The sequence below is a fragment of the Malus sylvestris genome, chromosome 15, assembly GCF_916048215.2.
Source record: "Malus sylvestris chromosome 15, drMalSylv7.2, whole genome shotgun sequence".
Classification (NCBI taxonomy): Eukaryota; Viridiplantae; Streptophyta; class Magnoliopsida; order Rosales; family Rosaceae; genus Malus; species Malus sylvestris.
In genome coordinates, this window is record NC_062274.1 from 792,935 (window position 1) to 820,087 (window position 27,153).

The 27,153-nt window shown below is 37.9% G+C and overlaps 6 protein-coding genes across 8 annotated transcripts; 5 read left to right on the forward strand and 1 right to left on the reverse strand.

The window, feature by feature from the left end:
* The first annotated feature begins 3,288 nt into the window (after positions 1-3,288).
* LOC126601270 (uncharacterized) lies at positions 3,289-6,821 on the forward strand. 3 transcript variants are annotated; one of them, XM_050267954.1, is made up of 14 exons: positions 3,289-3,599; positions 3,689-3,816; positions 3,938-4,058; positions 4,140-4,221; positions 4,302-4,372; positions 4,544-4,585; positions 4,683-4,807; positions 5,014-5,107; positions 5,201-5,303; positions 5,386-5,564; positions 5,641-5,746; positions 5,856-5,942; positions 6,301-6,431; positions 6,531-6,821. In XM_050267954.1, the coding sequence occupies exons 1-13, from the start codon at positions 3,469-3,471 to the stop codon at positions 6,385-6,387; spliced, it is 1,356 nt and encodes a 451-aa protein (XP_050123911.1). In that variant the 5' UTR covers positions 3,289-3,468; the 3' UTR covers positions 6,388-6,431; positions 6,531-6,821. The 3 variants fall into 3 exon arrangements, 2 of the variants coding, with proteins under 2 accessions (XP_050123911.1, XP_050123910.1); XR_007615705.1 differs by having other exon boundaries at positions 3,290-3,599; positions 6,301-6,461; XM_050267953.1 differs by having other exon boundaries at positions 3,290-3,599; positions 6,301-6,821.
* Positions 6,822-10,632: 3,811 nt separating this feature from the next.
* Positions 10,633-13,687, forward strand: LOC126605879 (putative HVA22-like protein g). Its single transcript, XM_050273323.1, has 7 exons — positions 10,633-10,869; positions 11,644-11,686; positions 11,785-11,883; positions 11,971-12,027; positions 12,116-12,179; positions 12,295-12,504; positions 12,977-13,687. The coding sequence occupies exons 2-7, from the start codon at positions 11,655-11,657 to the stop codon at positions 13,400-13,402; spliced, it is 888 nt and encodes a 295-aa protein (XP_050129280.1). The 5' UTR covers positions 10,633-10,869; positions 11,644-11,654; the 3' UTR covers positions 13,403-13,687.
* A 739-nt stretch (positions 13,688-14,426) lies between these two features.
* On the forward strand, positions 14,427-15,963 carry LOC126604445 (protein SPA, chloroplastic-like). Its single transcript, XM_050271698.1, has 5 exons — positions 14,427-14,769; positions 14,864-14,947; positions 15,250-15,301; positions 15,559-15,715; positions 15,802-15,963. Exons 1-5 carry the CDS (start codon positions 14,602-14,604, stop codon positions 15,821-15,823), a joined length of 483 nt encoding a protein of 160 aa, XP_050127655.1. The 5' UTR covers positions 14,427-14,601; the 3' UTR covers positions 15,824-15,963.
* Positions 15,964-16,736: 773 nt separating this feature from the next.
* On the forward strand, positions 16,737-18,705 carry LOC126604444 (probable diphthine methyl ester synthase). The gene is made up of 6 exons (XM_050271697.1): positions 16,737-17,006; positions 17,101-17,225; positions 17,472-17,701; positions 17,784-17,823; positions 17,957-18,048; positions 18,161-18,705. The coding sequence occupies exons 1-6, from the start codon at positions 16,857-16,859 to the stop codon at positions 18,367-18,369; spliced, it is 846 nt and encodes a 281-aa protein (XP_050127654.1). The 5' UTR covers positions 16,737-16,856; the 3' UTR covers positions 18,370-18,705.
* A 477-nt stretch (positions 18,706-19,182) lies between these two features.
* LOC126604443 (endoglucanase 2-like) lies at positions 19,183-22,451 on the forward strand. The gene is made up of 6 exons (XM_050271696.1): positions 19,183-19,623; positions 19,878-20,161; positions 20,258-20,695; positions 20,924-21,065; positions 21,606-21,772; positions 21,877-22,451. The coding sequence occupies exons 1-6, from the start codon at positions 19,407-19,409 to the stop codon at positions 22,207-22,209; spliced, it is 1,581 nt and encodes a 526-aa protein (XP_050127653.1). The 5' UTR covers positions 19,183-19,406; the 3' UTR covers positions 22,210-22,451.
* Positions 22,452-24,072: 1,621 nt separating this feature from the next.
* On the reverse strand, positions 24,073-26,873 carry LOC126601617 (cytokinin riboside 5'-monophosphate phosphoribohydrolase LOG3-like). Its single transcript, XM_050268344.1, has 7 exons — positions 26,504-26,873; positions 25,808-25,905; positions 25,448-25,478; positions 25,256-25,355; positions 25,000-25,070; positions 24,745-24,888; positions 24,073-24,485 (listed from the first exon to the last, which is right to left on the reverse strand). The coding sequence occupies exons 1-7, from the start codon at positions 26,624-26,626 to the stop codon at positions 24,402-24,404; spliced, it is 651 nt and encodes a 216-aa protein (XP_050124301.1). The 5' UTR covers positions 26,627-26,873; the 3' UTR covers positions 24,073-24,401.
* Positions 26,874-27,153: the final 280 nt, after the last annotated feature.

Sequence of the window (27,153 nt, forward strand, 5' to 3'; positions counted from 1 at the left end):
GATACAAGATTTGTGAAGCATGAAACATGTACAATTCATTTGTACAATATCAACAAGTCTTACGAATGAAGATGAATTCATTTACAAGTGAGGATGTGTATCTATGTATGACTATTTTACTAATAATTTTTCCTTCATTAAGTCACTATGGCCATCTCCAGCCAAGGGCTATAAACCATATTTAGCTCTAAATGAAACAAAATTAGTCTCCAACCAAAGGTCTAAAGGGAATAAGGCTAAAAGAATCAAGTTAAATTTAGTCCTAGGGCAGGAAACATGTAGCCCAAGGCAAACTAAGTTTGGCCTAAAAAAGCAATAAAAGACGAAGGGGAATAAAATATGGATCACGAGTTTCTACATTTAAGTTTTGTGCATTATAATAGTCTAAAGATCTAAAGTATGACACCTAGTCTACAATTAAGTTTACTTTTTCTTAAAAGAAAATAATTTTCAAACCATGTTAACTAGTTTTGCCATTAGGTATTTCCATGCAGCGAAATGCAAGCATATACGTAAAGCCTAAATGTAGAGACTCATGATCCATAAAATATAGTGCTGCATGTAGTTGGAAATAGGAAAATTTTAGATCTAAAGTAATCCTTAAAATATTAATTTTTAAAGAATTAAAATATAGCCAAGAGCTATGTTTAGCTTTCCATGACTGAAGATGACCTAACAATATTTTAGAGCCAGTTTCAAATACGTGCATTTTCATTTTATGGATGAGGGAGTGTGGAGACACTGTCCCTAAAGCTGCGGACATTTCCGTTAATTTGTGTGCATATCATGATAAAATAGGGGTTTAGAATCGAAAAGGAAGAAAAAGGTGAAGTGCAGAGAGCCAAAGAGACATCCTCCACCATATAAAACACGGAGAAAGAGCAGGAAACAACTACTACTTGGACTGTACCAGATTCACTCAGATTCTGTATATAATTCTATTCCTCCTTCCGATGTCTCCCACTCTCACATATGATTCATCAATTTCAGGGACCCCCTCCCTGCAATTAACAAGCCATCTATTTCAGCACACTCATCTGCAGAACCTGCCACATCCAAATAAACCTTCAAGCTCTGTGCTTTCACATGCTGTCAGATCGAAGGAGGAAGAACCACCCACTACATTGACTGATTCACTCCATACCAATACACGATCAATATGTCGCATGTAGCTCGTCCTCTACGTTACTTTTTTTTAGATTCCTAGCCAGGGACGGATACACTAAAATACTCAATTATGTGTGAAAATCGTATACATTTCGTATGTCATCCGTCAAACACGACGGCATTTAAACAAGGCGACACATGAAGAGGAGAAACCAAGCAGATCGCAAAAGAGAAACCCTAAACAAGTAACCGGAGAACTTATTAAATTTGTACATTGTTTAGGAAAGACGGAAGGACAACCATATGCATAGAGCAGAATCAGAGTCCAGTTAAGTTAGCTGCCCTAGCTCCCCACGCGTGTGGTAATTAATACATGGATTCTGCGTCTCTGTATTTGCTTGTTGAGTTGTTGTGCATTATTCGCATTTCGCTATATCTTAACCATTATAATAATCCAACAACTTAAATCATATAATGGTCAAGATAGAACGAAATGTGGGTGAAAGCACAACAAGTAAATGTAGAGGTTCGAGATTCGTACATATATTATAATAATTAATTAGAAAAATAAAGCATAAAAAAGGGGTATTATTTTGGGAGCAGTTAGAGATGAGATTGGTTTTGGCCAACCACTGCCTTAAGATAAGCAGTGTTTAAAAGTGGTGTCCATATGTCGGTCAGCCAACTCGGAACCAAAACTTTTTTGCATTTCATCCGTACTCGACAAACATTAAGCAATTTTCACCCATATACATATAATGAAGAGGATTAATTAAGAATATAATTAATCAGATTCAAAGTACTAAAGCTGGAGTTAGCTAGCTAGCTATTACGTACGTTGTTATTAATTTTGAACCTAAATAATTACGATTCTTCATTTTATTATCAAATATGTTTGCTTAATATTTATATTATCTTTACAAACCGCATGCATTGTCAACGTCGCTCCTCATTGATAATGTTAAATATAAACAGAAGTTCATCACAGTTTAATTGCCAGCAATATCTCCACGAGTGAAGGCATGCATGTGCCTCGTATTTTCTTATTGTGCCTTATATATAGATATATAGTTCTCCATTCTATATATATATATATAGGAAACGTTTAAGGGAATGGATCTTTTTTTTTATATATAAAAATTAGGATTAGTTGTAGGGTCTACACCACATCGAACTTTAACGATTCGAACTGTCTATTTTTCAAGTTGCATCTCATAGATCATCCTTGCAAAATATTAGCCAAATAAGAAATGTTTAAGACATCTAATTGAGTTCAAATAAATTAACGAATGCTTTGTTATATAAGAAATAATGAAATTTTATTTTGATAATTAAATAGGCAAATGATTTCGGATTGAATTGAATTTTTGTAAGAATGATCTATGAATCGAGACTTACAAAATAAACGATTTGGATCATTAAAATTCGATATGAAATAGACCCCACACCTAATTTCCATTTTTAAAAAAATAATGAAGATCATTTTGCATAAAAGGCCTGTATATATATTTGACCAATGCTACATGTCAACTACTTCGATATGGCTGTCTTGTAAAGCCATGTGGCTCTCTCATATTTTTCACTAGTATATTACTTCTATTAGTTGTCTACCTATAAGTAAAATCTTAAATGTAATTGGGGATGTATGATCACATGAAAAATGGAGAAATGTATCTCCAATCGTATGGCAAAATTTCGGAGCATGATTCTCTTTCTTTCAAACCTCCTTCCCCTTATCTTCCCTTATATTTGAATAGTTATGATTACGTCAAATCTTGTATTGACTTCTTTATAGAGAAATGAAGACAAAAAGAAAAGTGTAAGACTCTTTATGACTCTCAGTCACCTCACAGTTCAACGTTAATTCTAATGCCACTATTACAAAACATTGTGACAAAAATATAAGGTGGCAGATAATCCATAAAGAGTTCCATTTTTTAAAAAGTCCCCTTAACATTTCTCATTCATAACATCCCTTAATTTTAAGTAGACAAGTACAAGTTCATCGAGAATGTAAATTCACCTATAATTTACCCCATTTTTCATACTTTATTTTGCAACAAATGGGTTAAGATGAGAGTCCGATCAATATCGGGCTTGACTCTAGACCCAGTAAAACTATTCCTCTCCGTTCCAGATTTATAGGGCCCAAACTACCCGACGCTACACCCGCGAATCGTTCGAATCTCTTATTCTCGCGGGCCTCGCGTAAGTTTAAAAAACAGGAAACGTCGTCGTGAATCGTGATCGCCGAACCCTGAACAAAAACCCTAGATAAGCGAAACGTCGGGGACTGTTGGGGTTTTAGCTTGTAGTTGTACTTGCTGCTTCAGTTCAAAATTCAGTAAAAGATAAAAAAGAATGGAGATTTCTGAAAGTGAGCCCCAAATCGAATTATCTGAAAACCCTAGAGCCACCTGGGACGGTTGCTCCGTCTTGCTCGACATCAACGACGGCGACCGTCTGGTTTTCGCCCGCCTCTCGGCCGGAGCGTAAGTAGTCTTTTGCTATCAGTTCTGTTCTGTTTTTGTTTTTCGAGTTGTTGAGAATTCTTACAGCTGAATGCGGAATGGGTGTGCAGGAAAGTGAAAATTGGGAATACAAATTGCTCTCTGCAGCCCTTGATTGGCTGCCCCTTTGGCTCTTTCTTTCGGGTCGAAAACGGAGCTGAAGGCCCGTATTTGGCCCGCTACACTCCGTCCACGGAAGGTTTGATTTTTAATTTTAATTTGTTTAAATTATTTATTTGATTGTGTTATTGTAAAACTTGGGATAAATGACTTTGTATTTTGCTTGATATTTGGCTCTTTTCTTGAATTTATATGTATAGGTAATAATGTTCTGGAAAAAGGTGAAATTCAATCAGTAGATGAGTTTACAGATAATCGAGCATTAGTCGATAACAATAAAGCGCAGAGCCTAACCGGTGAAGAAATTAACGCAATGCGACAGTGAGAACAAACTTTAATTTGTATTTTGGCTTCTTTTGTACATTTTGGTGGACTTATACAAGGATAAATGGATAATTGCAGACAGGGTGCAACGGGCGATGAAATAGTTGAAGCTCTCATTGCAAACAGTGCGACGTTTGAGAAGAAAACTGTTTTCTCACAGGTAATTGAGATCATTTGAGCACCACATTGTATTCATTTGAGGTAAGCTGATCCGATTTCTTGTCTCTCTGTTGTCTGCAGGAGAAGTATAGGCTTAGGAAGCAAAAGAAGTATGCTCCCATTGTACTTATGAGGCGCCCATACACTAGAAGGTTACCTCTTATTTCTGAAGCACGAGCTTTGTTTTGAAGTCATATTGCCATTCTATCAGCAAGAACTATCTCTGCACTTGGCATTTTTTTGGCTGCCGTTCTGAATCTGCATCTATATTTAGAATTTCGGATTCTTTTTACTGACTTGTTGTTGTTTGCTGTTTCTCTCAGTATATGTGAGGCGTACTTAAAGAAATATCCGAATAAAATTGGGTAAGGGGCCACTTATGAGTTTCCTCTGCTTTTGGTAAACTACTTTCCCATATTATTTGCTGAGAATTTACGTATCATATGATTGCCTTTGGTTCAGATTCTTGCGGATGGATACATTGTCTCTTCTGCTTTCCATGGCTAATGTTTCTGCAAATTCTGATGTCCTCGTAGTGGATATGGTTGGAGGACTTCTAACAGGTGCTGTGGCGGAGCGTTTAGGAGGTCGGCAATATTTTTTTTACCCCAATTGCCCTTTACTATTTGCAGCTTTGAATGTTTTTTCAATTTACACGTATTATGGGTGTTGAAGTAGTGAAACTGAAGTAAATTATATCCACAGGAAAAGGAAATCTGTTTGTTATGGCTACTTTGTGTGATTGCAACAATTTTCTTATGACACCTCGGATGTTGAATGCTATGTTTGACAGGTATGGGCTATGTCTGCAATACATATCTTGGTGGCTCACCTTATTCTATGGATATAGCGAGGATATTCAACTTTGGAGATGAAATTTGCAAGAGGTACATCTGCCTTTGAGTTACATAAAATAGGAAGGGTACACTCTTTATGTAACCAACTTTTGATATATCTTTCTGTGCGTGTTTTTGTCCCAGGATTGTGAGGTCTTCTCTCACTGACCTCTTATCTTTCCAAAACGGACTGCCCAAACCAGTCAGTCAGGACACGGACTCTTGTAACATGGAATTTCAGCCAAATGTAAGTGACTTCATTTTAGTCTGCACAATTTTTTTCCTTGCAGTTTCTTAATTGTTTCAGGTACTCTTATATATTTTGTCAGGGCCAAATTTCTTCAGCAGTCAGTACGGAAGAAGTATCTCTTACATCTGAAAATGTGAAATCAGAACCTGTTCCCAAGTCTACCAGTTCTCCAGTAGTCAAAATATCCAAACCCGCAAAATTGGGAGAAAAAGCACCACAGGAAATCATTAGCTCGTGGAAAGAGAATGGTTTCCCTAGGTAAATATTGTTGTCACGTGTTTAGTTTACTAGTTGAAAGTAGCATCTAGTTGATAGTTCTGCATTCTTTTTGCAGTTTAATAATAGCAGCACCGGAGCTGGATGGATGGAGCTTAGTTAAAGAGATCTTGCCACTTATGTCAAATTCTGCTCCTTTTGCTATTTTTCATCAGTACCTTCAGGTTGTTAGCTTCAAATACTTGATAAAACCAAATTAATAATTTGCCTATACAGATTCTTAACCCGTTTGTAGACGATTAAACTAAAACTGTTATACTCTCTAATATGCAGCCTCTTGCAACATGCATGCACAATTTACAGCAGGGGAAAATAGCGATTGGCATGCAAATTTCAGAACCTTGGTTACGCGAATATCAGGTTTGTTCGGTATATTCTTTATGTATCTGTTCTGGTCTGCGAGTTCTAAATCTATAGATTTTAATGTCATTTGCTATCAGAACTTCAGTTTTTGCTTAAGATGTACGATGGAAATGTTGAGAAAGTTTCCTAGCTCAACTTCTGTCGTAATCTATTTATACCATCCCGTTGATTTTGTGAGGACCATCACCGGCCACACTGAGATGCTAATTCTTCTTGTGCTGTTGTGCCAAATCCACTGTTAATTCCTGGTTTAATGTTTCTGTAACTTTATACACCGTTATTCGATGCGTTCTTTAGTGTTTCTAGGATGATTCCTGTGCTGAAACGAGACTGATTGTAAATAATTTCTTTTCAGGTACTTCCATCAAGAACTCATCCATGCATGCAGATGAATGGATTCGGTGGGTACATTCTCAGCGGGACCAAAATTTCACCGAACTGATTTGAAAGAACAAAATTAGTCCGCTGAGTTGCGACTATATGGATGTTCGTAGGCAAAACCACTGCGTGCAAAATGTACACTACTAGTTATTCGTCTTCTGTTTATCTGTAAACCTGCAATTACTGCAAATTTTTGTCTTCCAGGATTTGCAATCTATGGGTCGTGGCTTATGTGTATCTGGGCCCCAATGTGGAAGGTTTAGGATTCGAAGGCCCATATTTGGCAGAAGTTTATATTCTGCGAGCCAGTAAACCCAAAAATTTGAAGATTCGATAACATAAATAGTATAGTTTCTAACGTGTCCATATTGTGTAGCATGACATATAGTTTCTAACGCAGTGGTGGATGTACACTGGGACTAAGGTGGTCCCATGACAACCAAGAGTATGAGAAATATACATGTGAAGGTCTTTCGAAGACCCTTCGATTGTTTAGTACGGGTACCTTTTGTGACCAACAAGTGTTTGATGTAATGTCTGCTAGAAATATCTCGACAACACTCGGCAAGTTGCGTCGAGAATACTCGGCAAGTTGCGTCGAGAATACTCGACAATTGTCTCAATAGTACAAATTAGATTGTTTAGGCACATGTCGATATCTGTTGACATTTGCAATATGATTCGGCCGACGACAAGAACTTCACCAAGTGTTTGACTAAATGCCTTAATGAATAAAATGAATATTTTTTTTACGTTTCATCTTTTATTTCTATTTATTTCTGTTAAAAAACTTATCTTTAACCCTGAGAAGTGAGAACCTCTAATATTTGAATCTTAAATCCACTACTAATTAGACGGTTTGACTTAAGATTATACGCTTTAAAGCTTAGTAGTTGGTGACATGACGGTTTGATTTAAGATTATACGCTTTAAAAATTAGTAGTTGGTGATGTAGTAGCACTAGTAGGTAGTAGCTAGAGTAGGATATGCTGTCACTGCAGCTCGTTTATTTAAACACAAATGACAAAAGCAGTGCTAATAATAATTCTATTTGATGCCACCACAATTTCACCTAACTTCTTATCTACGACGGATTTTAATACTAACAACTATCACTCAAAGTAGGATTTCAATGGCCTACGTACTCGCAAATCACAATTTAAAGATTTGGTGCAACTTAGGTTACACGTGTTTAGAGCTCGATGGTAAGTCAAATTATATATTGAAAGACCAACAGATAGAATTCGTTATATGGAATTTTTTTACTATGATTCGGTTTATAGTACATGTTGGTATTTTTATTTTGTGTTGGATACATACTAGCGTTATTTGTCGTTAACTTTTTAGTTGTATTATTGATTGCACATCTAATTCTTTGTTCATTTCTATATGTCATGAACTAGAGAGATACTTTAACCAAGGACCTCACATGCCAAAAGTTTATTGAATGGTTGTGGTAATTATTAAATACATGACAACTATTCAATAAACCAATAACGCTACTGAGACTGTGCATTGATTTGAAATAAAAAAAAACACAGAGAGGATTTGAAGGTTCATGAAAGGGACAAGAAAATAAACAAAAGGTGAAGAGAGTAAAAATGGGCGAAGGTTCATGAAAAGGACAAGAAAATAAACAAAAAGGTGAAGAGAGTGAAAATGGGTGTGGGGGTTTAGGGTAATGAGCATGAGAAGGACAGGCCAACAAACAAAAATAATAAGCAGCACATGAGGGGAAAGAGAAGGCAGGGGAAGGGAGGGGACGCTTGTCCCCTGAAATGGAATGCTGCTGGATTATTTGGACCACTACTCGATCCAACTGCTACTAGCCTACTACTATCTATAATTTCATTTGACAGAAACGTAAAGAATCCAAGGCTTAGAAAACCTCCCCTGCTTTCCATATGCCTCCCCCTTTATGCCTTTAATCTCATGAAAACTCCGCATATCATATGAAATATGAATAGTTTTCGTGACACGACTACACTGTAACATACGTCTCATATTAATAACACTATGTTATATGAAGAAAAATTAATATTTGTTTAACACGGGATGAAGTCCTTCCTCATATATGATTAAGCTTTTATATAGGAAATTATTATTGGCACTCAAAAAATTTCATTTTGTACTCTAAACTTTCTATAATTAGAAAAAAAAATACACTTGTGAGAAATGTAAAATAAGATTTGTGGAGTGCTAATAACAATTTCCTTTATATATTGATATTTGTGTTCCAAATTGTTGGTTATAGCAAAACTTAATGATATGCTGTTCACTCGGCATGCATGAAACCATCGAGTCTCTCTTTTTTTCGTGTAAAGTGAATGATGAAATCGGCGTGTAAATGGACACTTGATGGCAGCAGTAGAGTTTGGGAGAATCTTATTTTTCATTTGTACTTTTTAACTTTATAAATTATTTGTCCAATTAAATGCTCTCTCTCTTTGCGTCTTCTTTGAGGGAGCGGACAAAGGACCGGCTTCTCTGCCCTCCCAGTTCATATATACTCTCATCCTCTTCTGTTTTGTACGGTCATGGTTAAGCCATGTTAATATTTTATATTGATTTTTTTTATAGAGATAATAGGATAAAAAATAATAGTGATATAACATATTAATGTGACTTAACTGTAACTGCACAAATAAAAAGGGATGATAGTGTATGAGAATTGAGAGGGCAGAGAAGCCAGGTCTGCGAACAAAAGGGTAAAAGGAGCATCACCTTTTCCTCCATCAGCCAGCCCTACCAAGCTGGCATCTAGCTACCAACTCTAGCCCGATCTTGAGCCCACTTTACCTGGCCCAAAACCTCACCGTCTCGATCTTGTATGTCATCACAACTACCGTATATTGATAGGCATTTTCATTTGTAGGTGACACGTTTTAAAATCGACTTACATAAATAATGAATTTAGTACTTACTTAATCTCATGGCGCACACTTTATTTATTCAAGTTTATTAGCAATGTGCTCCCTCGTTTACAACTAAGTTTTAATTTTACTCTTTATCATATAAATGAAATTAGAAAATTGCTCGGGCAAAATAAAAAGTCCTAATCTCTTGGTATCTAATTAATAAAATTAAAACTAATGAAAATGGCTTGAAAACTTTGAGTTTTAATGATAAGGACAAAATAAAGGGTAAAGTGAATAGTACCATGATTGACTTTTTAGTGTAAAAATGTGATTTTTCGTTAAAGTGAACAGTACCAGGTGTTTTTCGTTAAAGTTCCCATTAATAAAATTATTACCAGTGGGATCAAATCATATAGAACCTCATGCTTTTGTTAAGCATTGTTTATTAATAGAAGTGTGATATCCATACATCATTTTTACTTCTCATACACTTTTTATTAATTTTTGTCATTTGATATTCTTTAATTTAGTTGATCCAACGACCGCAAATTAAAAAGATGTGTATAAAATAAAAATTAAAAAAATATGTATAAAGTAAAAATAATGTGAATAGCACACCTCTATAATAACAGGATCGGATAATTCTAATCAATTAAGAGCGGCCAAATGTTATATTTGAAAAAGCCTTGGGGAGGTTACCGTTATTTCCGTAGACCCCACTCCATCCCATCCATAATCCCATTCCATCAAATACTATATACTAAATCATAATGTCTTAACCCCACTCTAGTAGTTTACCAAAATGCCACTACATGCTCCACCAAAAATAATGTTTTTCCAAACCTATTGTGAATCTTGAAATGGCAAAAGGGCACAAACCGAACCAAGCCTTAAATGGAAAGTTGTTAGGGACGTGGGAGGTGGGCCCGAAAGGTTTTTCAACGACGAGAGTCACACTGTCACTTAATATGATTAATTTATTAATATTATAATGCATAAATTTATTTTTGAAATTATAATTCGTCGCAAAAATTATAATAAGTGTGAGATGAGAGATAAAGAACAATGTATATGATATGAATATATTACTATCGTGTCTTTGGTTGCTAACAATGCAAGATAATTCAAAAAGATATCTACGCATTTCGTTATGATATTGGCACGAGTTATCTTGATAATAGTGTTTTTGTGCCATATAAATCGTTGTTAAAGAGTTGAGTTGTCAAGTAAGGGGACAGGAAAAACGTGAGCCGCCTGTTCACCTTTAACGGTGATTCAAGCCCTAGTGCCGTAGAGCGTATCGCGTGGCCTTGTTCTACATATGCACAGGCACACAGCGAACCCGCTCTCCATGATGACGGAACCCAAAAGCAAAGACTCACCGCATCATATCAAATCCGACGCCTGAGGAGCAAAAGCAAAACCCAAAAACAAATGGCAATTTAAACGGCAAAAACACCTCTCTCTCTCTCTTTCTTTCTCTCTCTCTCTCTCTCTCTCTATCTCTCTTAGGCCGCCGACAACGTAACGGTTCTTCGAGCCTTTCGGCGGCGCCATTTTCCCATTTTCCTACGGCGGCGATCTCTGAACTGTTCGGCGATTCGAGTTCTCTAGTAAATTTCACTTTCAGTGTTTTTCTTTTCAATCCGTTGATGCCGTTCAAATTTCAAATTAGTCTTCGAGAGGTACTCTCTCTCTCTCTCTCTCTCTAAAACTCTAATTGCTACTGTTTATTTTTTGAATATTTTCTTGAAAACCGATTTTATTTCATGAAAAATGAGATTGGATAATATATCGACTCATTTTAGCATCAGATTATTGGATTCTTAATTTTCCTTTTAGAAATTTAAATGATTTTTTGCCTATTATTTTCATAATTTTTTTGCTTTTAGTTCTTGTAATTTCTATTTTGTCTGCAAAATTTAAGAAATTTTAATTTCTGTGCGGCATAATCGTATGCTTCAGTGGCTGTTCTTACAAATCTGGTTGTGCACTGAGCTCAGTTGAATTTGGGATTTTGCTAATCCCAAATTCAAATTCAAATCCAACTGCGCTCAGATACATTTTCGTTTCGGTTTCCAGGGATTTGGAATAGATTATGTTCAAATACTTATAAATTCCTGGAAACCGAAACGAAGTTTTTTTATCTGAGGATCAACATTTCATGGTTTATGAAAGCAACGAAAAGTGGGGCCATTATTTTTGTTAAGAATCTGAATATTGTATCAGCTTTACCTGTTGTGAACTTGTGATTTTGTTCTGCTCTTAATTTGTTTAATGATTTTGTTTATCTAAAACAAATTCAATTTGTACTGCTACTAAAGTTCAAGAAGTATATTTGTAATGTTGTTTGTCGAAAAATCGGCAGTTGCTTGGTATTGAAGTGAGCTATTTTATGTTTCTTTTGGTTCTCCAGACGATTTGTTTGACCAAGCGCTTATTTTCTTTTGTATGGGCAGGTATACAAAAGATGATAGGATCCTTTCTTACCAGAACACTTGTGTATGTCATCGATTGGCCTTCGCTTTATGTTGCGTTCCAAGGGACGTTTGATTATTTTCAAATCTAATTCCCAGGTTTTATGTCTTGGCATTTGACAGGATGGCTCTTGGGTATGCTTATCCAGCTTATGAATGCTACAAAACTGTTGAAAAGAACAAGCCAGAGATTGAACAGCTTCGCTTTTGGTGCCAGTATTGGTATAAACCGCATCTTGTGTCTAAGATAGTCTTCTATTTGCCCATATGATTCTTAGCGATGACCCGCTTTTCATCCTTGAATTTCAGGATTTTGGTGGCTGTTTTGACTGTTTGTGAGAGAGTTGGTGATGCTTTTGTTTCATGGTGGGGATTTGGATTGGAATGCTGAGAGAATTTAAATATGCTTTTGTGTGCCACTTCTTTGTCTCATTCAATTTTTTTTTTCTTGAAGGGTTCCAATGTATAGCGAAGCTAAGTTGCTCTTCATTATATATCTGTGGTTTCCTAAAACAAAGGTATAGGATTCCATAAGGGTTTATGGACTCAGATTATCAGCTTATTTAATTGTTTGTTTGCCCTTTTATTACTAGTATACCTTTCCTCATGCTCACAACTATCTCCGTGTTGCAGGGTACGAGCTATGTGTATGATTCCTTCTTTAGACCATATCTTGCGAAGCATGAAAATGAAATTGATAGGAACTTGTTGGAACTAAGAACTAGAGCTGGTGACATGGCAATTTTGTATTGGCAAAGAGCTGCAAGCTATAGTCAGACGAGAATATTTGACATTTTGCAGTATGTTGCTGCACAATCGACACCAAGGCCTCGCCCTGCGCAGGTATGATGATATGATTCGGACTTGGTGTTTTCAGTTTTACCATTATGTCCCATCACTATTGATTGCAACATCGCCAGTCTGGGCATCTAGTCAGTTGGAGGCTTGGAGCAAGTTATCAAAACGCTATTGTCTTTCTATCATTCAGATATTTATTTTTTGTGCGTGTTGAATTGTTATGTTGGTGTTTTACTATGCTTTGCCTTTTCACCATCTTTTCTTTAAATTAGTCTTTTCAACCTTTCAAGTACTTGCTTGGGGATATGTTTGAACTTGGGGATATTGTGTGTGTGTGTGTGTATTTCTTCCGTTTAGGTATAGTTGATCGTTCATGCCTTGGTGATGTTGGTACTGGATTGGAAGTCATCCTACCTTAGATGAAATATTGTGTTGATCCACAAGTTATTGATTGTATGTCACATCTCTTTAATACTCTGCGTTCTGGTATGCATGTGTGTTACTCTTGAATTTCCAGCCACAACAAGGTGTTAGGCGCCAACCGCCTGCTGCTCGCCAACCCCCTGCCGATCCAGCTCCAAATCGCCAACCAGCTGCAACAACGCAAGCACAACCCGAAGAACCACCATCTCCCACTTCCAGTACCTCTTCAAGCAAGGACCAAAAGGAGATAGCCGAGGCCTTAGCACCTTCACCAAACCCTAAACCTGCCCTGCAAGCAGCAGGTTCAGTTACTTTAAAAGCAACAGCAACAGCAGCTGCATCTGAATCATCGAGCCAAGCTACCCCAACTGAAGAGGTTGCACCAATGCAGATTGACGCAGTGCCATCCTCTTCAGCGACTGAAGAGACAAATCCTCCCCCGAAAGAGACAGTTATGGAGGAAACCATTCGGCGCACACGTGGAAGGTTGAGGAAAGCTCGTTCTGCAGGAAGCCGTTGAAATTTCATGTTTTTAGATTTGCGTAGGTGGACAAATGACGGTTATTTGAATTGTTGCTGTAAAACGTGATGTAAATTAGGCGTCCTCTAGTTTCTATTTCATTCGTTTTTTTCATCTTTGAACGCAATTCAGCAGATAAAAGGGGCTGATTGAACAATTACCAGAACATAACGAACGTGATATTGGAATCGGAGTTGAGTCAGGAGAGAGATGAATCAGGTGTTGATGTATATAAATTTGGGTTTTGAGAAGTAATTTGAAATAATCTAAATTGAAAGCACCAAATCTTTATTTGTTGGTTATAGACGGGATATCATTTGTGGTTTGCTTTAGAATACTCCTACAATGGGATCATGATGTAGCAAAGTTGGAACTTTTTAACCCCACCTCATCAGGTCAAGATGTCGGAAAAACTTTAGTAAGGCAACCTGATCAAGTGCATTGACATTGTATCTACATGGATGGGGTGAGATGATACATGAATATAGGGTTTGTTTTTTATTTATTTATTTATTTTTTTTTAGGGTGAATTCTAAGGTCTACCCGTCTAATCATATGACTGACCAACTACACAAATAAGAGCCCCTTATATTGAATTAGGATTTTTTTTCCCTTCCATCTGGATTCTCCAGATCCTTCAATCCTACCCGTTCAATCGAACATTGAATGGCAAGAAATTAACTAAACGTTTTGGGCAACCGAATTCTGGAAGACGACAGTGTAGGAGTGGTGGGTTGGTAGTTGGCGCCAACACCAATCGGAGAACGCATTGAATTGAAGGATTCAGAGAAAAGGGATCCAAAGAAGATTTCGACCCCTCCATATTTTCCTTTTCTCCTGTCGTACCACCTCATTTTCTCTTCATGTGAAAAGTGATTTGACCAGCCACGTGGTGACTCTGCTCCACCGAAATTTTTCTCGTAAAATTAAGATGGGCTGGACCCATCTGAACGGGATATTGGGCTTCCATAATGCGAAATTCAAAAGATTTCATTTATCCATTTCAGTAGCAAAGGAAGGGAGCCACGTAGGAGGGCGGAACGTTGAGTTGAGTTTGTGATGGCAAAAGCTCTTGAGAGTCTGGTGGCTGAAATTAGAGGAACTGCCAACCCCACATATCCAAACTCCACCATCGCTTTGTAATTTCTTCTTCTCTTCCCGTCTTCTTCAAACTTCTGTTTCAGTAAATAGACGTGGAAATGTCACAAGCACCCTCACTCCCCCGTCTTCGCTCTCCCTTCCTTTCTTGCCCCCTCAAGCTTTCCACCTCCCCTTCTTCCTTCTGCGCGTCCCACAAGTTTTCAGGATATCAACGGTCACCGAAGTCGTATCCATGCATCAGAGCCATTGATCTCGATCAAAACACGGTTCTCTTTTCTCTAATTGTTAACTTTTCTGTTAATTTTGAACTTTTTTTTTCAATAATTTTGTGCAGAATCTGAAATAGGCATGAGTTTTCAGGTAGTTGCAATCTCAGTTGGGCTTGTGAGTGTTGCCGTCGGGATTGGCATTCCGGTTTTCTACGAATCACAAATCGACAGTGCTGTGAGTTCTTTCAACTTCCTGTAATCTAATTTTGATTAAATAAGTTGTATTAATTAAAGGTGTAAAAAAATTACTTAATCTTTTATCACAAAAAGGGTAATAATGTAATTTTATAAGTTTAAATTTTACATTTTTTTATTGAAACCTCACTCGGTAATGTTAAAATACTTCTAATATTAAAAATATAAAAAATATTTAAAAAAATCCAAAAATAAAAACCTCCCACTCTCCTCTCTCTCCTTTTCATTTTCTAAAAAAATATGTTCATAGCCAAATGCTAGTATTAATAATGCTAATTGCAGGCAAAGCGAGACAACACTCAGCCATGCTTCCCTTGCAATGGAACCGGCGCACGTAAGTACAGTATTTTTCGTCAAACGATACAATATATACAAAAATACTTGTACAACTTGGTAGCGAACTCACTCACAAATGTATATCGTTCTTGCATCAGTGTGAGCGCCGGCAGTAATTAACATTAACAACTTGGTAGCTGTGTTTTTATCAAATATTAAACATCTTGTAAATTTGTGGTTTCGAATTTATTACATTGTTCTTGTTGTGGCATGCCGTTTACGTTTTGATGTCCTGATGAAAATTGTGTGTCGCAGAAAAATGCAGATTTTGCACGGGAAGTGGGACGGTGACAGTAGAGCTTGGCGGGGGTGAGAAAGAGGTGTCCAACTGCATCAACTGCGAAGGGGTCGGTTCATTTACGTGCACAACATGTCAGGGGTCTGGGATTCAACCTCGGTACCTTGATCGCAGGTGCGATGATTCATGCATTTGGATCATATTCGGTCTATCAGTATGCATGAAACTAACTCATTTGTGTATATTTTGTTGTCCTACAGAGAATTCAAAGACGATGACTGATCGAGGTCTGCTAAATATTGCTAAGAAGAGTAAATGATTGTCGAGAAGAAATCTTCACTTTTTTTGTTCTTGTTTTTTACACTTAATCAGTCCAAATTGCTTTCATGTGATCCTTCAGATATGAATTAGCAGTTTTCTAACTTGCCTTCCTCTTCTTCTCTTGTGCTTGTTGTGTTTCATCTTTTATTTTTCTCTTGAATCAATGTACTGAACGGGAAATATTGGCTTAAGGGTTTAAATCTTCTACCAAAAATAATATAAATGTCTTTGTGCAAAACTCATCGATCCACTATTACTCAGCACCGATATTATCATCAGTTTATATTTAAACACTTGCTAGGAGCACACTAACACAACGAGTGTGGAGTTTAATTGCAAAAGACATCGATGTTATTAGTAGCAAAACCGTTCATGTATTGTAATTTGTTACACTTCTACATAATGTATTACACTACATGATTTCGGAAGAAAGATATTTGCATAAGTTGCATGACTAGAGTAGCTCTCACACATAGTTAAAATCACATGAGATCTAGTGAGAAGTCTTTGAAAAAAAAAAATACAGTAAAGTCATGGTTTTAGAAGAGATGCCCCCACATAAGTGACATGGTCCTAGCGCTACCACACAAAGTGTTTCTCCGAGTTAGTAAAAATAAAAAGGAAAACTAACGAAAATTTCAAAAAAACTTTAGTTTTAATGAAAAATGACAAATAAATAGTACCAGAAAAAGTTAAAAATATGATTTTTTGTTAAAAATGAATAGTACCGAGAATGTTTCGTTAAAACTCTCAAAATAAAAAACGGACCAATTTTAAAATTGTTGGGCTTTTGTCAAAATCTTGTCGGTGAGGCCCGAACTTGAATAGAGCCCGGCCCGCGTGTATTGTTGAACCCCGTCCTCCTCTTAGGCTTAACTCTGGCCGCCACTGGGTTGGGAGAGGGAGTTTGGAACGACGTCGGATTGAGTTGGCGGCACCTGGATTCCAACTAGGGTTTTGCAGAGTTCCTAACTTTCAAACCAGAGGGAGAGAGATGCTGTACATAGTAGGACTGGGGTTGGGTGACGAGAAAGACATAACTCTGAGAGGATTAGAGGCTGTGAAGAAATGCGACAAAATTTTCATCGAAGCCTACACTTCCCTCCTCTCATTTGGCATCTCCTCCGACGGCCTCTCCACCCTCGTACTCTCTCTCTCTCTCTCTCTCTACATCTCTATTTGTTTACAGAACTTGTTCAACTTTTTCAAAAAAAATTGAAATGGAAGTTTGGTTGCAGGAAAAGTTGTACGGAAAACCAGTGACACTTGCGGATAGAGAAACGGTGGAGGAGAGGGCCGATCAGATTCTAACTGCAGCTGCTGCTTCCGACGTCGCCTTCCTTGTCGTTGGCGATCCTTTTGGGTATGACCAATCTCTCTGCAGAACTAGAAAAATCTTGTTTGTGTGGAATTTATTTATTTTACTAGGAATTGGGGAAGTAATTAAAATTTAGTTTCCAAGAATGTTGGAATTATGATCGAAATAATGCTGGCTTATGATGATCAATTGAGCATTTTGGAATTATATAATTGTGTGTAATGGATCCAAAAGCTATGAGGAATGTCTAATTACTGCATTCTTTCTTGCGTAATTTGATCTAAAACGCAGAGCTACGACACACACTGATCTTGTCGTTCGAGCCAAGAAGTTGGGGATCGATGTCAAGGTGGTGCACAATGCGTCGGTGATGAATGCAGTTGGAGCCTGTGGATTACAACTCTACCACTACGGAGAGACAGTTTCAATACCATTCTTCACCGAGACATGGAGGCCTGATAGCTTTTATGAGAAGATTCAGAAAAATCGTGCGCTTGGACTGCATACGCTATGCTTGTTAGGTTGGGTTCTAGATGCTTAAAAAACTGACACCAGTTGATGCTTATCTTACTTTACACTCATCACAAATTATTTTCGCTGTAGATATACGCGTGAAGGAACCGACTCTGGAATCGTTGTGCAGGTCTCTAGTCAAATAATCGACTGCCTTTTCTTTAGTTTCAGCTTCGAAATATTTACTGTGTGATTTAGGTTTTGTGTGTTTTTGTGCTTCCGCAATTGCATAGGCTTATTTTTGTTACTTGCCTCCCTTTCAGAGGAAAGAAGCAGTATGAACCGCCTAGATATATGTCGATAAACACTGCAATTGAGCAGCTTCTGGAGGTTGAACACAATCGAGGAGAATCTGGTAACCATGTCATTTTTTTCAGACCTTTACTTCAAACGTGATTGTTAACTATTGTCTGGCATCTGCACAATATAACCGTTGCTACATTTTTTATTCTTGCATTACCTCGCAGCATATAATGAAGACACGATGTGTGTTGGGCTTGCTCGGCTGGGAAGTGAGGATCAGAAGATCGTTTCTGGTACGATGAGGCAACTGCAGTCGGTTGATTTTGGAGCACCTCTCCATTGCCTTGTTATAGTAGGCAAAACTCATCCAGTGGAAGAAGAAATGCTGGATTTTTACAGACATTCGGAAGAAAATAATCATGGCACTGTATGATTATAACGCTGATAGGACGGCATTTGCCTGATCTACTTTTCTATGGTGAACTGTTGTACTATATGCAGCAGAGACAGAATAGGAGGCTACGGTTACTTGGCTTTCAAGAGAGATCGGAAGATAGGTTGTTGTATGACTCCAAACTGCTGTCATGCTGCGCAATCTGATTTTGTGAATCGAGTTTAGTCGAGTTGCTGTAATACATTATGTGCCGTATTAATTTCACTCTTCAATTTTGAGCGAAATATATATGTCGTGATTATTCCACATTGTGTATGCTTATTCCGAGATGAATAAGATTGAGAATGCGCTAAAAGAAAAGCCATATTATGAACATGTGCCATGAGTTCATCCTAATCTCTAACCAGATATTAGAAGTGGTGCCTTTGGTGAAACGACATCTCTTCAAAACATGATTTTGGTGCCTTCAATTCTCCTCCCACTTTGACGGAATACGATCAAAGTTTTACGAAGCCGCATGATCGTATTCTGTCAAACATGGAGGAGAATCGAAGTCGCGTTCAGAATTTCTGAATTTCCTTTTAACCAAAGCCGGATCGTCGACTGCACATTCGTACCAGAATTCGGTTTACCTTCCTGTCTGTGGCCAGTTGGACGGTTAAAATCATCTGTTCCTCTCAAATATCCAACGGCAAACACAGGTCTTCGTCATCTCTGACTTAGTCTTACCGCAGATCCGTCCGTTCGTTTTCCCCGCCCGCACGAGGGCTATTTCGGTCATTTGACAACGATCATCCCGCCAAACCATCCAAACAAAGCACCAAACTCCAAAAATAAAAAAATAATAAAAATAATAAACAGAAAAAGACCGCGAAATTAACCTCGTCTCGGTTGTCAACCGTGTCCAACAACAAACAAAATCTGAAGTCCGATCCGAGAGGGAACGCGAATCATCGCTTAATGAGACGTTAATCTCCTCCGAAACCTCGATTAACGTCTGTTTGTCTTGTCACAATGTGTTAAGACAGATCTCTTAATATTTGCCTACCTCTTGTGGTTTTAGTTGGTCCTGAAAAATGGGAGCTAAACCGAGGTGCAAGGGGTGGTGGGTGTGGGTGCTGGTGCTCGTGATTCTCGCTCTCGTCGCCGGCGGCGTCATTTTCGCGGTCGTCAAGAAAATAAAGAAAAACTCCGGCGATGACGACGGTGCGGTTCCTGGTCCTCCCGGCGCCATTACCCAGAAATACTCCGCCGCTCTCAAAGTCGCCGTCCAATTCTTCGACGTCCAGAAATGTACCTTTCTCTCTCTACATTTGCAACGTGTTCATTTTTTTACTAAATATTCAGTTAATTCACATTATTCGCATCACCCAATGCCTCAATTGGTATAAATGTTTGATCTTTGTTTTGTTCTTTGTCTTTTGTATTGCGAGTTTTCGATGTATATTAGTATTTCGATGTATTAATTTCCAGTTTACTAAATGTTGGTAGGTATAGTGCTTGACCTGTAATTTGTTTTTGATTTTGTGGGTGGTTGTCATATGTAGCTGGTAAGCTGGTGGATAACAAGATATCGTGGAGAGGGGATTCGGGTCTGAAAGATGGAAGCGATGCGAAGTTGGATTTGTCCAAGGGAATGTATGACGCTGGGGATCACATGAAGTTCGGATTTCCAATGGCGTATACCGCCACGGTCTTGTCGTGGGCGATTCTTGAGTATGGTGATCACATGGATGCGGTGAATCAGTTAAAAACTTCTCAAGCCTCTCTTAAGTGGATCACTGACTTCCTTGTCAATGCTCATCCCAAGGACAATGTGCTCTACATTCAGGTTCGTATAACGTTGAACCATTTTCATTACATGCAAATCGCAATGCTTATGAAGCGTTTCTTACTTGCCAAGTTGCCAACTCATATTCTGGGGCAGGTGGGTGACCCTAAAAAGGACCATGAATGTTGGTATAGGCCGGAAGATGTGACTGAGAAGAGGCCGGCAACACAGGTCAACACATCCGCTCCAGGAACGGAGGTTGCGGCTGAAACTGCAGCAGCTATGGCTTCAGCATCTCTGGTCTTTAAGAAAAGTGATGCCAAATATTCAGATACGCTTCTTTCGCATGCCAAAAAGTTGTTTACTTTTGCAGACAAAAACAGAGGCTCTTACAGTGAAAGCATCCCCGAGGTCCAGAAATTTTACAATTCAACGGGATATGGAGATGAGCTTTTGTGGGCAGCAGCCTGGCTTTACCATGCGACTGGGGATAGGGAATACCTTGATTACGTCACAGGGGAGAATGGAGAGGAGTTTGCTCAATTTGGTAAACCGACGTGGTTCAGTTGGGATAACAAGCTTGCAGGAACCCAGGTATGTTGAGAACCATCCTTTCTTTGTTTTTCTGCTGTGTTTTAGTCTGTCAAATGCCACAGTAAAATGCAACTCGCCCGAGAAACGTATTATTTGACAATGTCTTGCTCTTCCTGGATTACTATAGTAGCTATATTTGAAGGACTTTCATTTGCAAGATAAGTTACCATTATACTCGAGTAAAATTCGTCCTTCAGTCTTGTGAACAACTCTGCATTTTTACTGCAGGTTTTGCTCTCCAGGTTGACCTTCTTTGGTGGGAAGGACACCTCAGACAATTCTGGCCTTCAAAAGTACAGGAAGACAGCTGAAGCTGTTATATGTGGCTTCCTGCCAAACTCGCCAACGGCCACGAGCAGCAGAACAGAGAGTAATCTTCTTCGCTATTGTCATATTACATGGATTATCATGCATATCTTTTCTTCTTCTTGTTAAAGCAAAAGCATTGCTCTTGCTAGCCTGCCTCGAGATTAGTTCTCCAGAACTATGTCACCGCCTCTTCTACATTGTAATGCACCAACTAATCTAAGATGTTACTGATAACTTTATAAACACTCACCAATCTAACAGCCTCCGTTGTAGATAAAATCCTATACCGTTCATAATAACTGGTTTGCACTTCAAAACAATTAGGGAGGATAAACACAATTGCTTCCTATTATGTAGAAGAAAGTGATACTTATACTAGGCAAACATGAAGCTCTAAACAACAACAATGCACACGGTTTCCGATATTTCCAAGCAATCAAGTACGTGTCCACAGTTGGGAATGTTATTCTCTTTTGCATCCTTTTAGCTTTATGCACCACACTCAAATCTTCTAAGCTGGTTTGCATATGCTCGTAATTCAGTTCTTTTTTGCAGTATCTCTCATTCTCCTTGGCTTACCATCATGGTGTCGACATTGCAGATGGTCTGATCTGGGTCAGTGAATGGAATGCTCTGCAGCAGCCGGTAGCTGCTGCTTTCCTAGCTGCTCTTTACAGTGACTACATGCTTACATCTGGCTCCACAAAACTAGAATGCGATGGAGAAACCTATAAGCCATCGGATATTCGGAAATTTGTTAGATCTCAGGTATGCTTTCTGATTTGTCTCAAGTTTATGCGCAGATGTTAGCAACAAACAGCCGTAACCTTCATAAACGTCTATTCCTTCCTAAAATGTTCCAAATTTTATAGGCGAATTATGTCTTGGGCGACAATCCTATGAAAATGAGCTATCTTGTCGGGTACGGGGATAAATATCCTGAATACGTACACCATAGAGGAGCTTCTATCCCCGCTAATAAGAAGACTAGCTGCAAAGAGGGATTCAAGTACCTTGACTCAACCAAACCCAACCCTAATGTAGCCGTTGGAGCACTTGTCGGCGGGCCGTTCCTAAACGAAACATACATTGATGCCCGGAACAACTCGAGGCAAGGGGAGCCGAGCACATACAACAGTGCCGTCGTTGTTGGCCTTCTGTCAAGTCTGGTGACCACCTCTTCGGCAGTTAAATCCTTCACCTAGAGAGTCCTAGACATCGACCAAAAAAAAAAAACCAAGAGAATCTAGAGAACTAATTACAATTGTTTGTACTCTGTACCTGTTTGTATGCATGCCCTGTTTCTATACACAATTTACTGATCTAGTGTAATAGTACGTAGTTTACTTTCCAATGATTTGAGCGGTTACTTCAGGATCTGAGCTTTTCTTTGTTTTGGTAAAGTGATATTTTGATATACCCTAATTTAGGAGGAAGGGGATTTGAATTTGTGTGGCATAATGCTCTAGCCAATTAATCTCATGTTGCGTAAAGTTTACAGTTTTTGTGGTTGGACTTTTGGACTTGGAAATTCAAGTTTTTCTCATCTTTCACTCTGTTTTCAAACTTCAAGATTGAATGAATAAAAAAAGATTAGAAACAGAAACGTAAGTGTAAAGAAGAAAACAAAAATGTAAAAATTACTACTCGAAAAATGTCAAATAAGCAAATTAAACAATCATCTTGAATATGAATTAATACATCATTTACGTAATGTGGATTAAAAAAAGTTTTGAATTAAAATCACGTGGGTATCGTTTGACATTAGTGCATATAGTTCTTCATGTTTATGATAACAGGGTTAAATATTAGGATTAAGGGAAAAGGTTAAAATTGGGAGTGGCAACTATAGGTTTGCAGAGTCATAAGACACCACCACTTGTTGTTTATCCATGTATAGAACCATGGAAACTCAAAGGAAGTTCCCTACTCCTCCTCTCTTTTGGGTCTCGATCAACTGCTTTCTTACCTTCTACGCTACGTCATTGTGATACTGCTTACACAATATTGTACATTTTATTCTTTTTAGTTAACAATTGTTGACTCGTTTGAGATGTAATGCCCACGTGAACTATGTCACAAGTAGCATAATCATGGTTGGATGAAAGTTGTTCTCACTTTATAAGTAGTGTTCTCCCTTGTCAATATGCAGTACCCACATGGGTTTTCACGAGTGCATTGTCCTCAGGCTATCATCTCATCTCATCTACGACATCCATGGCCTCATGGCCATTAGCACCAAGAAAATGAGTGGGCCACTTGCTTTTCCACCGTAGCTTTTCGCTTTCCTTCTGTACACTAGGCAGTTTGTGAATGGTACGGTCAATGTCTCCACTGCTTTGCATGATGAACAACCTTAGCCTAGATGCCAACCAAGCCACCACCCAAAAATAATCTCCAGAGTCCAGGTCCAAAACCACTCACTCAACGAATGGATAAAAAGTAGGAAAATATCAACGGCATTAGTTCAATTCAATGTATTGAGAACGAGGGAGTGAATTTAGATAAACATTCAATATCCAATGCTAAAAGAACTCCAAGTTCACCCATTTGGTTCGAGAATATATTTCCTCCCATTTGGTTCGACAAGTATCACTACTTGGTATTACTAATCCAGTTACGTTGGAACACTTAAACTGATTTTCGTCTTGAGCTTTGATGGTTTTCTTGGTTCACTCGCGTTTCTAGCTCTGTCCTAATCTTCTTTCTTCTATTTACTAATACACTACATTAAATCTATAACATGTCAATCGTATCACATTCATACATATTAAATTAAATGAATTTGTAACACAATTACTAATCCGGTTATGTTGGAACACTTAAATTGATTTTCGTCTTGAGCCTTGATAGTTTTCTTGTTTCACTCGCGTTTATAGTTCTGTTCTAATCTTCTTTCTTCTATTTACCAATACAATACATTAAATCTATAACATGTCAATCATATCATATTCATATATATTAAATTAAATGAATTTGTAACACAAGCTAACCCGTCATTTTATTTCTCCTCTTTCTTGATAGTCTACTTAATGTTCCTCACCACATCACTATCAATCGAAAACAACTTCCAACAGCCAATCAATTTTCGAAACTATATTATGAATGGAATCAATAGAATATACAAACATCATGAATCACCGACTTGAAGGACTAGTAATCAAATCACAGGTATTGTGATCCAGGTCAGATTCTAATTAGCAAAAATAAAAATAAAAAGAAATACAAAAGCGTGATCCACAGCTAAATAAAACAACTGTGTTGTTGGCACTTTTCTGAAGGAGCTCACATCTACAAATGGTTGACTGCTCTTGCTTAATTGTGTGTATTTTAAGAAAACAAATCCGCTGTATTAATCTAACGGTCACAAATCCTCCACGACGACATGATAGACTGGTCAACGTGCAATGTCTGACTTTGCCGTGTTTTCCAGTTGTTGCTCCATCTCCCAACTCAGTCCACAATGCTTTGGAGCATATTCCTGCAGGTTTGTTCAATCAACATCAAAAAACCCCATCACGCCATCTAAATGGACGGCTCAGATAATGTCATTTAGCACTTTTTCTCAAGTACCTGTACCTACAGGTACTTAGTGGAAACCTATTTGACTGTTGATCAAAATTAAATCGTCCTGGACAAACTTTTGAGTTAAATTTAACAGTCAAATATGTGTTGACATTGAGTGCTCGTAAGTATTAAGAAAAATGAATCTTTTAACTTTGACAATTACAAAAATGTACCTCTAGTTTGCACATGAGTTCGTGGGGAGTTTCGGCAGAGACAATAATATGTCGAGCTGCAGGGTCAATGAAACCTTCATCCACAGCCTTGTCTATGAAGGATAGCAGTGAGTTGTAGTATCCATCCACATTTAACAACCCCACCTGCATCATCCAAAATATTAACTTCTTAATTAATTAACATCTAATTGTAACTAAACCTACTTAATTTACAAGGACCAAAGGTGAATTTCTAGTATGTTTATTACTAATTACCGGTTTGTCATGGATTCCCAACTGTGCCCAAGTGATCACTTCCAACAGTTCCTCCAAGGTACCATAGCCACCTACAATCAAACGTATGAATGATTCATTTTGGAAGTGTTTTTTTTTTTTTTTATTAATAACGCATGGTCAAACACATAATAGTGCGCGATTAGTTTGAGGCAGAGTCACATTGACATTCTGAGTATAAGTAAATTTCTTTCATCTTGTTACAGAGCGTGATTAGTTTAAGACGCTGCTACTGTACCTGGCAAGGCAATAAAGGCATCAGCTTGGCGAGCCATTTCTGCTTTGCGTTGGTGCATGCCTGATACAGCTCTTACTTCTCCCACTGGCTCTCCTGTGATCTGAGATTATAAAACAATTATTTATTTTAGTATCTTCACTTAACACTAATAAAAGGATAAACAAATACATAATAATTAAGAAATTAAAATACCTCTCTTGGCATGAGAGTTGTGGGAATTACTCTGCAAATTAATCAAAACAAAATACAAATCAAGATCGGAGATGAATAAAAAATTCAGAAAAGGCAGGGCAGATAGAGAGGGAGGAACCCGGATTCTCTCCTGAGCATTCCCTAGGGATCTTAGGGATCCCGCAATCATGTCCGTTCATCGTGTATCGTGTGGTCAGAAATCATTTAAAATTTAAAATTTAAAATTCAAATATGAATAGTATTTAACGAAAACTGACCGCACGATATAAAATGAACGGACAAGATTGCAGGATCCCTAGGATTCCTAGGGAAATGCTCAGGAGAGAATCCTGGTTCGAGAGGGAGGGATAAGAATTTTACCCCAACACGTGGCGGCCACCATCATAGACAACTTGGGAGACCTGACCCATCAATCCAATGCTTCCTCCTCCATAAACCAAGTCGATGCTCCTTTCAACCTGCAAAAATATATCCTCTTTTTATATTAACAACAGACGTACCTCCTTCAAACATCTCATCTAATTACTATAATTTGTGGTCAAACACCCATCATTTACGCTATCGTAATTAAATTAAACCCTATCATTACACTTTTGTATCCTTAATTAATCATCTTTTTCTCAATTATTCATAGTTCACACATCACTCTTGTTTTAACTCTAATCGTGTCACTATGACGGTATTGTCATACAACTAAAATGAATAACAAGATTTGGTTAGCTTAGGAAACCGATGCTAGAAATGGGTCCAAATCTCAAATATCCATGATCCAAAAGTTATCATCTTTTTATGAATTGGTATTAGAAAGATTGAAATTCAAAGACCAATGGCTCTAGTGTCTCTCATCATATGCTTCAACAACATCCGACCCAAGTGAAAAATGCTTTTGGGTCTCTCTAAATAGTTAAATTCTCAAGGTAACAAGCAAATGGGTACCTCAATCTTCGATTAATTTCGAAGAATGACACATAAATTTCGATTTTCATAACATGTAAGGGTAAAAAAATGGTATGAACTTTACAAAGAGTGAAGAGAGCAGTGAGAAATAAGGGTTACCAATTCTTTGCCGAGTTTAATGGCAGAGAGCTGGTAGCTCGGGTTCTTGCCAGCACTGCTGCCACAGAAAACGCAGATACGGCTGAATCTCGATTTCATTGCAGTCTGCTGCTGATGTTCCATTGCAGAAAGTCCTGAATCCAACTGGGTTTTTTGCTTCGATCGAGAAATGTCGAGAATGAGAGAGAGAGAGGGGGGGAGAGAGAATGAACGAACTGGAGAGAGAAAAGAGATTAACGTGAAGGTGTTTGTTGTGTTCAACAGTCAAGCAATCGCTATGAAAGCCATTGACAAAAGTTGAGGGAATGAAATTAATGGTATTGGTTCTTTAATTTATACAGGCAAAATATTAATAATTTAAAGGAATGCCTCGCTCATCACCATCTCATTTTCTCGTTTCGTGATATTGTTTCGATAATGAATTTTACGTTGAAATTGACGTTTAGGGTTATTGATTGCTCCTAAATTTTTGGAATAGAATGCCGGTGCATATGGACAAAATAAGGGGTGTGATATCCACACATCTCATTTTACTTCTCACACACCCTTTGATAATTTATGTCCGTTAATCTTCTTCAAGTCATCTGATCCGATAGCCGAAAATTAAAAAAGTGTGTGAGAAGTAAAATGGGATGTGTGAATATCACACC

What these genes read in the sequence shown, in the direction of transcription:
- LOC126604444 (XM_050271697.1), top strand. Translation starts at nt 16,857, where the DNA reads ATGCTGTACATAGTAGGACTGGGGTTGGGTGACGAGAAAGACATAACT. An exon ending in GCATACGCTATGCTTGTTAG is followed by an intron (nt 17,702 to 17,783) that starts GTTGGGTTCTAG and finishes TTTTCGCTGTAG; the next exon opens with ATATACGCGTGAAGGAACCG. An exon ending in ACACAATCGAGGAGAATCTG is followed by an intron (nt 18,049 to 18,160) that starts GTAACCATGTCA and finishes ATTACCTCGCAG; the next exon opens with CATATAATGAAGACACGATG.
- LOC126604443 (XM_050271696.1), top strand. Translation starts at nt 19,407, where the DNA reads ATGGGAGCTAAACCGAGGTGCAAGGGGTGGTGGGTGTGGGTGCTGGTG. An exon ending in ATTCTTCGACGTCCAGAAAT is followed by an intron (nt 19,624 to 19,877) that starts GTACCTTTCTCT and finishes TGTCATATGTAG; the next exon opens with CTGGTAAGCTGGTGGATAAC. An exon ending in ACAATGTGCTCTACATTCAG is followed by an intron (nt 20,162 to 20,257) that starts GTTCGTATAACG and finishes ATTCTGGGGCAG; the next exon opens with GTGGGTGACCCTAAAAAGGA.
- LOC126601270 (XM_050267954.1), top strand. Translation starts at nt 3,469, where the DNA reads ATGGAGATTTCTGAAAGTGAGCCCCAAATCGAATTATCTGAAAACCCT. An exon ending in GAAATTAACGCAATGCGACA is followed by an intron (nt 4,059 to 4,139) that starts GTGAGAACAAAC and finishes GGATAATTGCAG; the next exon opens with ACAGGGTGCAACGGGCGATG. An exon ending in TTTTTCATCAGTACCTTCAG is followed by an intron (nt 5,747 to 5,855) that starts GTTGTTAGCTTC and finishes TCTAATATGCAG; the next exon opens with CCTCTTGCAACATGCATGCA.
- LOC126604445 (XM_050271698.1), top strand. Translation starts at nt 14,602, where the DNA reads ATGTCACAAGCACCCTCACTCCCCCGTCTTCGCTCTCCCTTCCTTTCT. An exon ending in TTGATCTCGATCAAAACACG is followed by an intron (nt 14,770 to 14,863) that starts GTTCTCTTTTCT and finishes ATGAGTTTTCAG; the next exon opens with GTAGTTGCAATCTCAGTTGG. An exon ending in TTGCAATGGAACCGGCGCAC is followed by an intron (nt 15,302 to 15,558) that starts GTAAGTACAGTA and finishes TGTGTGTCGCAG; the next exon opens with AAAAATGCAGATTTTGCACG.
- LOC126601617 (XM_050268344.1), bottom strand. Translation starts at nt 26,626, where the DNA reads ATGGAACATCAGCAGCAGACTGCAATGAAATCGAGATTCAGCCGTATC. An exon ending in CAACTCTCATGCCAAGAGAG is followed by an intron (nt 25,356 to 25,447) that starts GTATTTTAATTT and finishes TTATAATCTCAG; the next exon opens with ATCACAGGAGAGCCAGTGGG. An exon ending in AACTCATGTGCAAACTAGAG is followed by an intron (nt 24,486 to 24,744) that starts GTACATTTTTGT and finishes ACAAACCTGCAG; the next exon opens with GAATATGCTCCAAAGCATTG.
- LOC126605879 (XM_050273323.1), top strand. Translation starts at nt 11,655, where the DNA reads ATGATAGGATCCTTTCTTACCAGAACACTTGT. An exon ending in GGTGATGCTTTTGTTTCATG is followed by an intron (nt 12,028 to 12,115) that starts GTGGGGATTTGG and finishes TTTTTCTTGAAG; the next exon opens with GGTTCCAATGTATAGCGAAG. An exon ending in CAAGGCCTCGCCCTGCGCAG is followed by an intron (nt 12,505 to 12,976) that starts GTATGATGATAT and finishes TTGAATTTCCAG; the next exon opens with CCACAACAAGGTGTTAGGCG.